Source organism: Plectropomus leopardus, chromosome 10 (genome assembly GCF_026936395.1).
Source record: "Plectropomus leopardus strain MGB_pleo_1.0 chromosome 10, ASM2693639v1, whole genome shotgun sequence".
In the NCBI taxonomy this organism is placed as follows: domain Eukaryota; kingdom Metazoa; phylum Chordata; class Actinopteri; order Perciformes; family Serranidae; genus Plectropomus; species Plectropomus leopardus.
The window spans coordinates 27,887,704-27,905,634 of NC_142185.1; the positions used below are offsets into that span (position 1 = coordinate 27,887,704).

Sequence of the window (17,931 nt, forward strand, 5' to 3'; positions counted from 1 at the left end):
TATCTGTTTGATATATGCAACCCTAAAACAATCATCAGTTTCAAGCTGACCCGCAAGTAAGTGGAACACTTCATCAAAATGGAAGAGGCAGCAAAAGGTTGAATATTAGCATTATAGCCGTTTTACAACTGACCTCCTGCACCCAAACAATTTGGAAATTACTGATGTTGCAGCAGAGAATAATTACAGACAAAATCTTAAATCTCTCTCACGAATTCTGGTCATTTGAGCATTTTAGCACAACCATGAAAAGCACAAGCACTAGTTATTGTGACTCTGATAGGCGTTCTCCCACTGTGAAATTCCTCTGAAGTCTCAGATCAGTCCTGTGAAAGTGCCTCAGAGACCATACACAGAGCACGGATATCTTCGAGACTAGCCAGTGGAACAATTGGGAACTGATGAACAGCCGCCTACAAAACTGCTGCCCACACACACTCGCCGAGTGCCTGTGGGAGGATGTACATACAGTCATCTGCATTTTACCATTCAGACATCAGAGCCTGCCATTCAGCAACAACACCAGACAACAGCTATGTATGTGTGAGGATATGTGTATGTGTGATCATAGACTGCATATTTCAGTTTTAATAACTCAGTCTTACTTTCTGCATAATCCATCATTCAACCTTGTAGGTATTTCTCAGCACAGCAGAGGAAAAATGTGTATGCACTGCGTCTGTGTTTCTCTGTGCCTCTATAAACGAGCCCCCATGAAAGTCATATCTATAGTCTCTGCCAACATTAAAATGCAAAAAAAGTTTAAGTAGAAATCTCAAAACACATATGCTCCCTGTCATACATACTAACCTATTTGCACTCAACCTTTCCTCACAGTCTTGGTTGGGTTCCCCCGGCCATGGGCCAGTCCAGCTGTAACACCCAGAGGTGGAAGAGCTGAGAGTGAGTTAGCAGGGTCACCCTCTCCTCTCATTAGCTGGGTAATGAGCCATGCTGTGGAGCTGCTGTAAAACCACACAGCCTGTAAACCTCTAATAGCTTCCCCCAACACCCAAAACAACTGTGGATACCATTAAAACCATATATGTATAAAAATATATAAAGTGGGGCTGTATGGGGCAGCCATTGAATCACCTACAGTAGATGTGCGGAAGCTCGGCAACATACTAATGCGGAGGGAGCAGAAGCAAAACGTCTTTTCAGTTTGAAGTGTACGCTACATTTAACCCTTTCAAACCTGAGCAACTTGCTTTATTTTTTCAAAAACATGGAAAGAGGGCAATGAGCAACATAACAAGAAATGACTGCAAAAAATAGCAGAAATAAGAAAAAAGTCACAAGAAAATTCCCTGAAATAAGCACAACAAAAAAATAGGACATTACCTGAAACAAGTGCTAAAATAATAATAGAATAAATATAATCAAAATATATATTTTGCTGTAACCTAATTTTAAATGTATAATTATAATAAATATAAATTTCTTGATGTTTTCCCTACTTATTTGATCATTTTCTAATGATTTCCCCACTCTGTTTTTTTCTATAAAGCTAATTTTCAGGTCATTTTCTTGTCAACTTTAACTTTGCAGTTTGCAGGGCATTTCATGCCAAGTTGCCCATAGCCCATTTCCTCTGTTTCTGAAAGAAATCCAACTAAATTTGCAAGTTTCAGAGATTTAAATGCTTGCGAAAGGCATCTGAATGAAGCACAAGAAAACTGATGTTGATCCAGGGTTTAAAGTAGGTTAAATTATTATTTATCCGTTTACAAAAACAGCAGAGAATGGGAAATACATATGGTTTTCTTTTGGGTCAACACATACTATTTCTCTGTCAATATTTACCACAAAACAGAGTTACGTGTGCCTTGTACCTTTAATTTACTTACAACAACTTACCGAGACATGCGCTTGAGCTCAAAATTTGAGTAAAAAATAACTCCATAGACTTTGAAATGGCTGCTAAATATTCTTTTTGGAATGGCTCCATTTGAGTGACCCTCTCCATTCATGGTCTGTGCAGTTTTGTTTGTAGAAATGCTATGCTCAATGGGCAAGATTATAAAAAGCATAAAGTAACAATCTGAGCAAAATTTGTGTGACTAAGCCAACTGCAGAGATGTAACAACGAAAAGTATCTTTTTTTCCTTTTGTAAATGTTTTTTAATGCAGGTTATGTTGTAACTATGTGTAAGTGTGAGTATGTTCGTGCTAGTTTTAGAACATGGCAGGGACATGGCAGAGGGTCCTGAGTGTCTTGCTACAGAAAACTGAAGGTGACATTCAAAAGATAAGAACACATTGTATTGGGATTCTCTAAGGACCAGGCTCTTCTGTTCTCTGCTCCCTCTGTCTTCTTCGCCTTTCTTCTCCTCCACTAAATCCCCAAATAAGTCCTTGGTCCATTAAATCACATAAATGGAGGACAGGCTTTTAGTTTAACTCATAAATAATGAAATCCTTGGTGGCCATAAAACAATCGCTCCACAGCACATTTTATCAAACTAAAGTCTTCTTAACAAAATATATATTTGTTTCTGAGAGCCTTTGGTAATACCATGACTGTAGGGCAGACAAATGCACATGTACAACCACCACACACATGTACATATTGATATGAGATGAATCAGGAATGATTTGGAGAAAAAAAGGCCCTTATTGTGTCGCTGTTGCCACAGTGACGAGGTATGTTTCTTTCAATGTTGTGGAACAGTAACTACTCATCCTAAACCTCATTTATACCCAAAGCAAACATCCATCTTGCTTCTCTTGCTGTTCTCCTCTCTCTCCCTCCCCTCCCAATGTGTTTATCTCTTCCTCCACCTTTATCACTCACTCCATCTCCCTCACCCACCTCCCTCTCCTCCCGTTTGATCTCTCACAGTCGACGTCGGATCATACTCTGTTCAAACTGACAGATATGGAACAAGAGGATAGACGCGACTCAACTGACAACCACACACTGTCACTGCCATGCTTCTCCACGCCAGCCTTGACAAGCCTGACACACTGGGGGCAGCAATCTGATTACCTCCGCGGCACATCACACTCTCGCTCTGTGGCCCGTGGAACTCCCCACAGTGTTTCTTTAAGGATGCTCATCTGGTAGTGAGCCCTCCCTTACAAACAACGTCTGTTAAACTGATAATGTATTGGAAATCTGAGAGCATAGTCATCCATCATCATCCATCATACAACAACTGATGCCCACATAGACCTCTACGGCACAAAGAGGCATGCAATTATAAACACACACACACACACACACACACATTTGTCTGCTCAGGCCATAAATCCTTGAGCATCAACAAATCATAATTCATATTTTGCATGTGCAGGACTTGCACTAGATGGCAGTATGGTTAGATGGTACAAGCTATGAAGCACAACAGTCCTCTTTATCATTTCTGGAGCTTTCACTAAACCTCGGATAATCTGGGGATCTAATGTTTACAACAACTATTATGCTTGAGCATGTGTGGAGGAAATCCTTTCCAAAAGCCATTGTGGGTCTGGCGCTAAAATAACAGAGGTAAGCAGCTACTGGATACACACATGAACAGCAGCACCTTGGGAAATTGTAAGGATCATGGCCAGGCCAGAGAGGGGAAGGAATGCAGTTAGATGGGGTGGCCTCTGATGAACCAAATTTTGGAAATTGTTCTACTTTGATTGGTTCATCTGTGTTTCCAACAATGTCAGAATCACAGAGACTGGTTTTCTTAAGACTAACTTAACAACAGGATGAAAACTAGTTTTCATTAACCGCTATGGTTGAGATTCGTTTCTCCCTTTATAAAAAGTGAAAGTGATGTCACGGTGTGCCATAGGCTGTATACAGACACCCACTTCCTATATGCGCATGCGTCTGCGTTTTGTGTGTCCACCAGAAAGCTCTGTCACAAACTGACATTTGACAAAGACGGTTTCTGTAACTGAGGGTAGTTCTCATCATCCCGATGTCGTTTCTCTGCTGAGTTCAGTTTCAACGAGTTATTCAATTCTCCAAAAAGGGAATTTTTCACCACGATCGGCAGCTGTGACAGCCAGTCCATGCAGTCCCATTCAATGGGGCTGCTTGCGGTTGGTCAGACAGGTGTTTTGGTGCAAAATCCCCTACCACAGATATCGTTACTGCGAAGACTCCAGCTCTCAATGACGTCACCAGCACAAGATTGCAACGGCCATGTCATGTCCAGGATATTTCAGCTTCACTTAAGTGTAGCGGGGGTAAGTGGGGATGTGTGTCCATCTTTACATTCGGTCCATGTGGTGCACTGACCACACTAGAGGACACCTGACCATCAATGCAGCAAGGTAAGAGACGAAACCCCTGGGGGTCAGTTGCTCTTTTAGGAAGCGTGACCAACATATGTACTATGTGGGTTTATTTGTCTGATGAAAAATAAATATTTCAGAGATTTCTGGTGGACATGCAAGGTCAAAAATAGACCTTTCACAGTGCTATTGCCTGATTACAGTACAGTACCTGACTCCAGGTATCTGTACATTTGTGTGGTGGCTACGTGGGTGCCTGCTTAAACTGTAGGTCATTTCTGTGTTGCTATTTTCTTCTCATAACAAACTAAAACGTAAGACACATGTTCACATTTTGCATTAAGGACAAAAAGTCAACTGACAGGAAAAGTATTATGCCTGTACAGCAGATATGTCTGCTGTAGGTTGAACTCACACAGCCACAACCCTTTGTTGATAACACATCAGATTTGGAACGAGGGGACGAGAAATTGTCAAAGGACGGTGTGAAAGGTCTCAGAGCTTAATGTGTAAAGGATTAAAATGTCTGTCATTATCTGTATGCATTGTGTAAACAGGCCGTAGATGAAGACAAGGTGGCTATGTTTTTAGCTTTTCTTGCTCTCTGCCTAGCTTTCTACTTGCTCCTTTTTAACAATTTCCCAAACGTGTTCCTCATGACTCATCTACCTGGCCTGAGGACCTGTTTGATTGCCAGATATTTCCACTTTCACACAAACACACAGAGAAATGAAAAAAAAATTAGTGGGTACGCAAAAAACGCACACACAGATTTATCACCGCTGACAATTCATACCACATACACACACAGAGATACACACAAACACACATTATTATCATCATCATCATCACTGCCCTTAGGGGTAAACACCTTTTTCTATTTGGATGATATCTACCGGCACAGGATAAACATTTTCCCCTCTCCCTGCACCTCCCTTTGGTCCTGCAGACATTGCTCTGTGGGCAGGGATGATTTGTTGGATGGAGATAGGCCATCAGTCTCTCCCATCACAATGCCCACCGACCTGTGACACCACAAATGAACGTAGAGCAACAATGACCAGCAACAACGTCCAATGGGAAAATTCGTTTTTCAAGTCACATGCAGCTATTGGCCTATTTTTGTTTTTTTCTGATTGACAAAAGGTGTTTCTGGTTGGCATTTTGACATTTTAGATGTTTGCCCAGGCCTGTCTGCGGTTTTATGGTCACTGCCAGATGAGGTTACACTGCACGGTAATACAAAATAAGGACAAAAGGGTAAAAACATTTCCTGCATCGGAAAAAGGGACAAAGACTAATGAGAAGAGAGTAAAAATGTCATCCCATTAACAACAAAAATGATATTTACTGTATTTTTTCAAGGTTGCTGCCTGGGGCACATGACTCACTGCCACTCCGAGCCTGTTAATTATCCAACAATTTAGCAACAAACCTGAAAAATACATTGTGTGGATGCATTCACAATCCTTAATTCACAAGAGATTGAAAGTAAAACTGAAGGGCTGCATGGTGCTTTTACTGCAACATACTGACTAATTCCAGTTATAGAAAAGTAAAGAAGCGGTGGCATCTAATTTTTAAATCTCAATAGTGACGCTGAAATATGTGCAAGGGGTTTTACTATTTAATAGCTTCTGCACAGTTTTTCCAATACATATGTCTAGAAATACCTGTTACTTGCAGAAAATATAGTTATTGAAATTCCACTGAAAATAAATAAAACCAATATATAACCAATAAAATCCCTGCAAATCACTAAAACAAATACCTGGCTTTGGTGTTTTTAGCTGCTTTTACAGTCATCTTTAACCTCAGAAAAAAAACTACCACGATTAAAATCCACAAACTGCTGCACCATGAACTCATTGTGACATAAACACATGTCTACTAAATTCCTTACTTTTCAACTAAAACCATTCTTGGCCAATTCCACTTTTACAATGTTATGATTTTTAAATAATGTATAAGAATATAAAATTAAGTTATTCATCTAAAAAAAAAAATCTACAAAAAAATTACGGACTGGATCATGCTTGGGCAATATCAAGGTATTACAGTTTACAGGGGTTTTTAAAAATCCTGACAGTATGATTTGTCGACAATAATCCAGACGCTGGTAGAGAAGCTATTTAGGCAATGTGTTTACGTGCCATTAGAGGTCAGACTTCACTGGTGGAATAGGAAGCTGAACAGAGAAAGATGCTGACTGCAAAAGGTGGGGATAACATTACAGGACAAAAAAAAAAAAAAAAAAAAGCTTCTGTCCCGGGGCGCCTAATAGCTCACCTGATAGAGCGGACATCCCATGTACAAAAGGCTATGTCCCGCAGCGCGTTTGATTCCAGCCCCTTGCTGCACGTCATCCTCTCTCTCCCCCTTTCACCCTGAATCTATCCTTTGTAATAAATAATAAAAAATAACCATTTACCATTGCAAGTTTCTAGCAAGAAAGGCGCTTATTTCCTAATAAGTTACCAATATATGGGCCAGGAGTATTTACTATCCGAGCATTGTAGACCAGACAATGTCAGCCATGCAACAATGTCTTCTATCCCCAGCAATTCAGCTTTTACATTTCTTTTTGGTTTTTTTTTACACAAATATTGTCATATACCACATTACCCGTTGAAATGTCAGGGAGAAAAATTGATACCAAGCCAAGCCTAGACTAGGCATAAGTTGATTTTTTATTGCATGTCTTTGTTGAATACTCAGTTGTCATTGGTCAATTACAGAATCCCATGAATAATAGCTGAATGGCAAACTGCTGTGCTGCTGCTATGAATAACAGAATAACAGACCAAAGCTATAGATGTAGTTCTGACTATAGACTTTGGCAGAAGCAAAAAAAAAAAAAAAAAAGGTTTTTAACAATATTTTGTTTCATATAGCTGATTTCTTTCAGCAAGTAGCAGTGTAATGACCGGGAAAAATGTACAGTGAGCGTGGGAGGGAAGCATTTTCACATCCAGCGCTTTCACATACACGTCGGATAAATGCTGTACGTCACATGTTTTTTTTCTCAAAGCATGTTGTGTCATAACCAATTTCAGACAATTTTTTAGACTCCCATGTTAGCATGGCCTACCCTCATATGTTACTGAACATAATCAATGCAGAAATTCATGCCTAAATTTAGTGAAAAATGCATTCAATTCCACTTTTCTATCTAAGTACAACAGCAACATGAGAGTGCGCAACAAAAATCAACCAGTTCCTGCTGCACTGTATAAATGTTTTAAAATGGCATTTCACGAGCAGTTCAGCACTCTCCCAAGTCTCACATCAGCTATGAGCAGAAACACACCTGGGAGGCTGATGTGTGTGTGTGTGTTTCTGTGTGTGTGGGTGTTTGTGAGAGAGGGGGCTGTCTACTTCCTCCCTTCACTTCTGCTTTCCTCTGCTGTCTACCCTTCTCCTGTCCCAGGCTTCATCTCATAAAAAATTCCTGGCAAACCTAATTTCACGCAATAAATGCATTATCTTAATCAACGTTGATGAGTGGAGCATACAGTGTGGCAAACATGCATATATCACTGTGTGTGTGTGTGCGTGCGTGTGTGTGTGTGTGTGTGTGTGTGCTTGTGTGCGCCATTAAGGAATTCCTTCTTCTTCTTCTGTGCTCCTAGCTCATCAGTATGGCAGAATAAAGTGGTTCTTCATTAGTTCCTGTGTGTGTATGGCTTTGTGTTGAAAGCAAATAACTTGTTCTCAGGCTGTGATTGCAATGCACAGATTCAAAACTGTTTCACTTTCCAACAGCTCTAGATAATGCAGCACTATGCACCAATACCAATCAGCTTGATCACAATGGGACTACCCACAAGCCTCTGTGCTTCTCCTGACGTCTCCAGCTCTGAGTCTTAGATGAAACACCAAATCAAGACAAATGATCTGTCGAGGTTGACAGATGCAAGTCGTTCCCTGGAAAGGCTGGGCTGCAATCAGCATACAAACGATGACAGATGTTTTTAGCTACATGCCTTATTGATGATGTAGTTATCAAATCTGCAGACACGAGCCAGACACAGTAGTGCTGCTACTTCTCACACACACACACACACACACACAAACACACACACACACGCACACAGAGATTTACCTAGCTATAGTGACAGTCAAGAAGAAGTAGCTTATACGCAGGTACTGACAGGCAGAAACGTAAACAAGCCCCGATGACGACATGATGACGACCAAAAAGTGTTGCCTGGTTACTCCATCAGTGCTGATCTGCTTCAACAATGCTCCACTGAGCACAGATGTATCCAATAATGGAGCACATATCTGCGGGTGGGTGGGAATTTGGGAAAATTTTCCATTTTATGAACTTTATAGAGTTCAGAGGTAAAAGCAGCCCCATAGAGGTGGTATTTTTCTGTTGCAGTCTGTCATATTTGCTGTACGGTTATAGAGTTGTTAACAACATTAATTCTATTTTCAGCTCTGAGTCATCAGGTGTTCTGTAGAGCATCCAAAAGACTATTTACTCCAAGGTGTGCAGGTAGTACAAGTATTTACTACTTACTCACTTTACTTATCTACTGTAGTTCCAGCAACATATATATATATATATATATCACGTTTTCGCTGAAATCCACACCTACACGTTATGTTAATGTCAGAAGCCTCTGTATAGGGGTGTCACAATCCGATTTGATATGGACTTTTATGGTCAGGATTCAATTCTATTTTTCAATTAAATTTACTACTTAACTTTATTCAGCACTGAAGGCTATGCTGTTGATTCATGGAGATCAACTGATGAAAGGCTGTATGCCCTGACAATGGTTAGTCATCATAAATTAACTGTTATTTATCAAGTTAATCTTTAAAAAGAGAGGTTGCACCGTACCAAGTGTGACATAACAGCCAGATTTTGGGTGGAATGAACCAAACTCTGACAAAAAGATAGTATCATCCATCAGAGTATGTGCAATATCATGTGTGGGCAAATGTGCAATGTCTTGTTTTAAATTTCTTTTTCATATATATATATATACACATATATACTTATCTTATTTTGTAATTTAGTCCCTTTTGTTACTCTTTGCACTGGCAAGGATAGCCACCCAATTTAGTTGTACTTGTACAATGACAAGAAAGGTCATTCTATCTAAGGCTATTCTCAAAGTCAACTTCTGGGTAAAGATCACATCAGCAGTGCAGAGAACTGCTTCAAAAAGCTACACATAAAGACTGTTGTCTTTGTGATGTCAACAAACTAACATGCCAAAGAGCTGCTGAGTGAGGGGGTCATTATATGCTAAGGCCTGGCCAGTTTAAAGTATTTTACTTATAGTCTTACTTCAATCCTTTTTAAGCAAGTCCAAATATAATGGTATTAAAAAGACAACCTGAATCAAGGCTGATCAGGACAAGTTTTCTCTCATATCTTTCCTATAACTGAATGCCGTGTTGGCGTCTATATTCTTCTGTCAAAACAAACTCAAGGTTTTGCTATGAAAGATGAAAAACCAAAGCTCACTCAAGATTTTGCAGTGTACAGACCACAGAATACAAACCACCTTTCCCTCAAACAAAGATGGTGATGATCTCATGACGCCACTTTAAACTTGCAAATGGTAAATGGACTTAAATTTGTATACCGCTTTTGTAGTCTTCAAACCACTTAAAGCAGTTTTACATTACAGAGTCACATTCACCCACTGACACACATTCACATACTGGCGGCCAAGGCTAGTGTTCAAGGAATCACCTGCTACTAAGCTCTGACATCCACACACACTCGATGGGAAAGAAATTTCAGTTTCTTGCTCAAGGATGCTTCAACATGCTGACAGGAGGAGCCGGGAAACAGATTTTCCGATCAGTGAATAACCTGCTCTTCCTCAACAGCTGCCACATTTAAATGATTTATTATTATCTATTTATTTATAATGGCCACTAAATGGCAGAAGGGTACTTTTCCAGGTCTGCTGTTTCCAGACTTCTGCAGTGGCTATTGCATCTGGAAAAGTGCAGCTGAAGGCTGCTGTTAAGCTATGGTCTGTTGTCTTTGACGTGTTTTGTCATCTGAAACACACAAGAGGGGAATGATTCTAACTTTACATTCTGGTTTTATACATTGTTTTGTCGCACAAGGCACACAGTTTTATATTTTCACACACTTTACATACTCAGCACATTATACATATTTACATTTTTTAATATTTGCATACTAGTGCTAATTGTTTCTTATTATTACTGTATTTCTTTTTGATGTTTTACATACTTTGTGCTGGTACTTACTTCTGCTTTCTATAATTCTCTATGCTTGGCATCAGAGCGACAAGTGTGTACAAACCACAATTTCCCCCCGGGAATCAATAAAGTATCTCTAATTCTCATTCAGAGTCTGGATCACCAATTCTGCTTTATGTTTCGATGATCGAAAGCTAATTTCTACTGATTTTCAATTTAAAATCAAAATCGAGACACCCCACTGCTGTAGAATAGGAGTATAATGGATGTTGCATATAACAGAACGTGACACTGGTGATGACTTTCCAACACATATAGAAAATGATCTGAAGAATGCTTCACTATCATCATGCGTAATTGTGCTGCGCAGGTGGGGCTTATCGCTCAAAGCCTGGCTGCACATTTTCATTTTAATACGACACGTCGCACCAAACACACACATAAAGACACCGCTGGATCACCTGCAACCACACACGTCTCCTATGCTTGAAGTCTTTCATGGGTAGAAGCAAAATACAATGGTGTGTAAGGGGAGCTGACATGTTTGACTGCTTTTCCCGCTGATATTTCTGACACACATGGAGCATGACGGGGAGCGGGATGTCAGGGAAAGATAAACTGTCACTGACTACTTTCAAAAACATCATTTCCTCCACAGTAGCTACAAATTCAGGGTTCAGTGTGACAGTGAATGCAACTGTGATTAGCTCACTTTGTCACATCAGCCAATAAATGCCACTAATTATGCCACCGACAATGCAATTGTGTACATCATTTCCTCTATTGTCAACTAGTATATAACACCAAACACACACACATCATCTCCTGTTTTACTTCAAATAATACCAAGACAAGAACTCTATGATTTGCATGAAGTCGCTCTTGGAATAGTTTATTTGGCTTCAATTTGTTGTTCCATTATTTCCAATTAATTTGAACACAGCAGCTGTCTGTGTGTTTGACCAACTGTGAAGAAGAAAGGATTAAAAATGTCTCCAGGGAAAGAATACACACATGGTTTCTGTGTGTCATACTCTCAATCTAAATACTGATTGATATCTATTCCATTTCTATAACACTGTTTGAAACAAAACCGGGTTTAAACCGAAAACAAACACATCAGGCAATGCTATTTCCTGTACATGGTCATTTTTTTCTTCCTTAAAGAGCTTGCCATGGTCACGTTAAGCACACATAAACATTACAGACTCAATCAAGTCATCAAACAGCCGGCAACAAATGATTCATAACATTTACTGTAATTGGTTTCCCATCCCTCGCAGCCCATGTGTGTATTTCCTATAGAAAGGTTGACCATGTCATTGGGCTTACGCCAAATGTTTGCAGAAGGCTTCTCTTGTGGGAGGGTGATCACAATCTACGGTCTATTTATAGTCAGTCTCCGTATCCGTGATTGAAGCACCTGTAAAATAGGCAATTTTACAGTCACTGCGCCTAATCACTCAGCTGTGGGTGGGAAATAACCTGCCCAGGCAAGCTGAGACCTGCCAGCCGGCTATGAGTGCACAGCATTTATGTGAGCGCGCGTGTGTGTGCGGGTGCTAACCTGTTCTTGTCAGTGACTTTATAGATTAATTAGTTTATGTAAAATTGTCGTATAGCTATCACATGAGTTGATCAGGAGCTTTAATTTTATGTATTTGTCTCTTTGCAACCATTCAAAAACCAATTTCCCCATAGAAGTACGTCTGCAACTGCAGTTCATTTGCATTTGATGACAGAAACTGCTTATTAAGGTTCACCCGTTGAGCAATGACAAGCACTGAGGCCATGGGTGTGTTTTCGTGTGCGTGTAAGTGCCAGCTTTTTCACACAACGGGGTTTTGCTTTATTAAAGTTAATTGCCCACTTACTCATCCCTCTAGAGAAAACCCCCAAAAAGGTGAGAATGAAGGAATTACTCAGAGCCTTGCCCACATGTGGCCACATTTTACAACCCCGTCACTCTTCCCAGGGTAGCAACAGAAAGTGCTCGACTTTTAAATAAAACGCAGCAGCAAAAAACAAGAAGCAGAAATGGCAAGCAGCAGACAAATCAGTTAGCACTTAAGATCATGGAGAGAAAAGATGTTGTTTTTAAATTTGTGGCTTGTGTACCTGCACATTTGGGTCTTTTGCTATTGTTATTTTGACTGGTTTGGTGAGACATTCAAGGAGAAAACAAATTTTTTATACACTGGCAGCTGAGTAAAAAAAAAAAAAGAGACTCCTACTGTTAACCCCCAGCTGGCCACCAACATAACTTAGGTAATGACTTCGGGTGACCAAAATTAAATGTCAACATGTCTAATGCCAAAATCCAGTTTGACATGGAATACTAACCTTGATGACCTCTTTTTGTTTTAAGTTGTGTTAAGTAACCCAAATCTAATGGCGTCCAAAAGTCTGATTCAACTTCATCTTGGCATGATTAATGAAGAACAAAACCCAAAATCTGCAAGACATTTAAAATACCATCAACCTGATATCCAGTCCAACCATAATCTAATCTCGGTCCATTTTAGGAGTCCAATGTCCTTCTAATGTCATCTATAAATGTCTGATGCCAGCTGGGCTGTATCATGTAGAAACAGTTTAAACTGTTGAGCTAATCTAAACATCTGACTAATTGTGGTCAAGGGAGGTTCAATTACAGTAGAAAAGCAAAGGCAAAATAAAAACAAAAAAAGCATCCCTTTCTTTTTAATTGTTTGTAGTTTCAGTAGTTAACCACACAAAAAAGTAACTGAACCACCTGAATCACTGCAAATATGAATGGAGTTAAACTACCAGCAAGCAACTGCACAATGCAGTTAAACTACTAGTTTAAACACATGTAGTTTAAAACTCCCCAACACTGTGACTGGGTGCTAATAGTTAGTGTTATTTAATTCTTACCTGTTTGAGCTTCTTCAAGTCTTCATCCAACTCCAGATTGTCCAAGATGACAGCCACAAAAAGACTGAGCAGAATCTAAAATGCAATGAGATAAGAAGTGCATAAGAACATATGCAGCGTGCAAACACGTTACGAATTATGTCAATGTCATTACTTCCATTACCATAAAAATATTTTTTTTTTCCAAAGTACAAAGTCTGCTTAGTAATTGCATTTGTTGCTTGTTCTCGTTCTGGAGGACGTCCTGTCTGTCTGGGGTGAACTGTGAGTCATCCTGAGACTGTCTATGCTGTCTGAATGCTCCCCATATCAGAAGGCCAAACACTGAAATGTCAGCACTTCTTACGCCTGCAAGTCTGATTAACTGTGATTAGATGTACCACTTGAGAGAACACTGAAGGGACGGGGGCACTAATTGAATGCATTGAGAAAACAATTCATGTATCCTTTTGCTGCTAATTTTCCCCCAACCTGCTTTTACTGACCGAAATAACAGAGTATGAGTTTGAATAGACTACTGCAGCAAATATGTAATAGAACTAGAAATACTGCCTGGCGGTTGTTTGCCTCGACGCACCTCAAGTTGCAGTTGCAGTTTACATCCACGTCTATGTAAAAGTGGATGCTTTAAACACATCTTCCCCCCGGCAGCACAGAAGATCTATACCATCAGCACAGTTTCAAGGTGGGAACTCAATATTAGTGTCACCAGTTCATTATTTGACCAAATGTCTCCCTTTCTGTTCCTGAGTTATGAAGTAACGACCACAGAAGTGTTTTTGCAGAACATTATGATGTCACAGTGACAATGACCTTTGATCTTTTGGATATATAATATCACCACATCCTCATTATATCCTATGAAACATTTGTGTTCTTGAGATATCGCGTTCAGGAGAATGAGACGGATACAAGGTCACAGTGACGTTTGACCAGCAAATATTTACTAGTTGGTAATTGGCGGTCTTGAAATATCAGAAAAATATACATGAGATTGCAACGACTGGGTCACAGTGACCTTAACCCTCAACAAACAAATTCTAATCAGTTCATCTTTGACTCAGGGGGATGTTTGTGCCAAATTTGAAAAAAAAAAAGAAAAAATCCCTCAAGTTTTTCTTGAGATATTGCATTCATGAGTATGAGATGGACATAAAGTTGCAGTGACCTTGATATTTGACCTATGATCACAAAAAATCTAATAAGTTCATCACTGAGTTCAAGTGGACGTTTGCTTAAAACTCCATCAATTCGTTCTTGAGATATCACATTTACAAGAATATAACGGAGAATCGGACAACCTGAAACCATAATGCCTCTGGCCTCGGCTAACACTTGTGCAGAGGCATAATAATACTTAACCAGAAAACTAAAATCTCAAATTCGACAGTCTTTTCAACTTATTTGACTTCCACATTTGAAACAGCACAGTATGTTTCTCACCAGGGTAGCAAACAGATGGTAGAGGATGAAGTAAATGGCGACTACCGGAGCCCACATATGACCTACAGCCACCAGAGTCTGGTCCATGACATCTACCCAGCCCTCCTGGGTTAAGATCTGGAACATGGACATGAATGCCTACAGGGAGGAGAGCACAGGATGAAATACAGTGAGAGAGATAAAAGGCTAGAGAGGGCAACTGAGTACACAAGTGGACGCAGTGTAGAGAGCTGGGGAAGAAAGACAGAGACGGGGAGGAAATAACAGAGAAACGGACAGATCTGACATGTGAAACGTGTTTTTTCACAGAAGAGCAAATATCACACAGCTGATGCACATATCCCCTTCTGACCATCCCTCTCTGGCTAGCGACTGGGAGATTTTGAAATATATGCAAGAGAAAGGAGAGGACAGACATTTTTTTTTACTCTGTCCTGCTGACCCCTCATCTTCTTGGTAGAGGTCAGTTGAAGGTGTAAGGAACAGCCAGCTGCAAGACTGTGTCCCCTGGAGTCAAATGGCACGCCTGCGGCTCCTTTTTAGCATTTTCACCTCCAGACAGTGACCCCCACTCCCTCCCTCCTAGCCCCTCCCACCTGCTCCCACATTGCAGTCACTGCAGATAAAGATAAACCCCAGCAACAGGTCCACCCGAAAGGGAGACAGCCAAACATCATTAGCTATGATGTGTGTCTGCGTGTGCATAGATGTGGCTGTGTGAGACGAGAGAGAGAAAGATGCTCGTGAGCACTTAGAAATCAAAGGAGGTGCCACATCTGTCAACCCATCGTGCACCATCATTAACATCTGCAGGCCTCCCCGTTGCTTATATGATGTGTCCCTCTGGAACTGCTAATATGAACTTTTTTTTTTTTTAATGTTTTTTATATACTAGCCTACCTGAATCTCCCGATTTCAATTACATTTCATGTTTCCCTGAGAGCAAATTACTGGAACATTGTTGCAAATTCAGACAAAATGTTTGGAGCAGGTGGGTTTTAGAGGTTTTACTGGCTTCATGGGTGCTACTGAAAATAATACCATTTAAAAATCTCTTCCTAAATAATGGCTTTTATTGCCTGAAAATGCTGGCTTAATCAATTCGCTGCAATCCAAACTAAATTAACTTTTTTTTTTAAATACAGCATATTTGGGTACGGGGGAAAAAAAATGACAGCCTGCAGTGGCGATCATATTTGGCTAGTTATGTATGTATTCTTGCTGATTGTAAACACACAGCAGGTAATTACAGTAAAAAGTTTAACGCTGAGGTCGGCAGTTTTATTTTATATCTCTGGGCAAAAAAAACCCCCAAATAAATCTGAGCATGTTGTAATACAAGTGGTATGAGTAAAAACTTTACTTCTGCACCTGCACTTGGCTCTTTTTAAAGATTTTGGAACATCTAGCCCATGATAAGAGACAGGCCAATCACGGGTAATTTCAGAGATAGAGAGAGAGAGAGTTCCTATTGGCTGCTCCGCAAAATCAAATGTGCATGTGGTGAAAGTCTGATTCAACAGCAGAGAAACCTGCAGAGAAATTTTCTATTTCAGCATTGGCAATCACTGCCCACAATGCAAAGCAATCCAAGAAAGACAGACGCACTTATAAAAAAGAAATTTGGACAATAAACAAAATAAAACACATGTTAATATCAGCAAAAAGTTTCAGAGATGGCGAGAAAATGTTACCAATAATTTAGCCTTGTGCTAACTGGAGCAAATACTCATGACTGCAGCTTCAAGTTCATGTTTAGGTAGCTCACAGTGTCTTGCACGCAACTACACAATGAAATAAGATAAAATAAATCTTTATATGGAAAACACCGGATTATTGTATGGATTTGTGCATATGTCTGTGGTCGACTTGTAGGAGGGACTTGAGGAAAGAGAGTTGCAGGAAGAGGGTTTTTTTTCAGATTGTGCCGTTTTATTTACTTTTACAGATTTCTGCCTTCCCCAGCTTTAAGTCCATCATGCTTTGCAGAAGTTACTTTGATAGGAACAGAACTTATCCACACTCCTTATGACTGATTTCCAAAAATCTGTTCAATAAATCAGACATTTGTCGTTAAGTATGTGACTCAGGGTGTTTTTTTTTTTTTTTTACAAGTCGTGATTCATTTTACTCAGTTTACCTAAAAGAACACATACAAAAATCATTTTGAGAAAAAAAGCTTAAGATATGATTACACTCATAGAAGCTTTCCTTTAATAAAACACTTTTAAATGTATGCAGATTGTCCTTTTGGAGACAGGGTAAGTGCAACTGGTTTCTTACCCTGGGGAATGTGGTGAAGCGGTCCAACTCCTCCACAAAGCAGAACATCTGCAGGCTGATGGCCGACATGACGATGAGAAGGCTGGCTGTGAACACCACCAGGCTGCCGAGTTTTTTACCTGGACCAAATATCTTGTAGACAAAATCCTCCAGAGCTGGGGAAATCTTAATCAAACGCACCACACGAAGCACCTGAGGAGAAGAAACACATCCATATCTTCTATAAGCTTTCTGTTTGTGAAACCACTGTTACAAGGAAGCGAAAGATGGTATTTTAAAGACGGATTACAACAAATATCACTGTTAAAAAAGAAAATAAATAAGCAGATTGATGACAAAATGATTAAAAAAAGAGAGCATTGATCTTGACTCAGTAGTAAAGGTGCAGTGATACTCTGCTCTATCAACAGGCTTAGTCCCTAAATTGCTGGTGGTGACACCAACCCCCGAAAGGTAATGCATAATGGTCAGGCTTTGATCAGGGATCCAGAGAGTGGTTATCGATCGAGCTCAGCACTGATGCCCCAGGCCAAATATTTTTCCTTAGAATCCAGCTCTGAGCCAAATGAACGGCTATCTCCCAATCCCTGGATACACAGCAAAATAAAAGAGACAAACAAGGGAAGCTGGTCCAAGGTCTGGGACCTACAGTAAACAAATACAGTAATAACACTCACAGCATGATGACAAATAGGATGGGAAGACACTATACCTTCTACTCCTGACAGACCATGATGACCACTATCCATTTAACAACAGCTGCAAGCTGTGAAGCTCAGGGTGAATCATAAGAAGGTCGGTATACAGAGGAAATAAGACTATAACAGCAAAACTAGTTCTCTGATTATCCATCTGTTTATCCAA

General features: G+C 40.0%; 1 protein-coding gene across 6 annotated transcripts in view; it reads right to left on the reverse strand.

The window, feature by feature from the left end:
• Window positions 1-17,931, reverse strand: part of nalcn (sodium leak channel, non-selective) — an 89,237-nt gene that overhangs the window by 28,632 nt on the left and 42,674 nt on the right. For all 6 annotated transcript variants that reach the window (XM_088083485.1, XM_042494455.2, XM_088083488.1 and 3 more), the window contains 3 exons: window positions 17,068-17,259; window positions 14,785-14,922; window positions 13,342-13,416 (listed from right to left, as the gene is read on the reverse strand). In XM_088083485.1, the coding sequence (XP_087939611.1) occupies window positions 13,342-13,416; window positions 14,785-14,922; window positions 17,068-17,259 (405 nt within the window). The remainder of the gene's footprint in view (window positions 1-13,341; window positions 13,417-14,784; window positions 14,923-17,067; window positions 17,260-17,931) is intronic.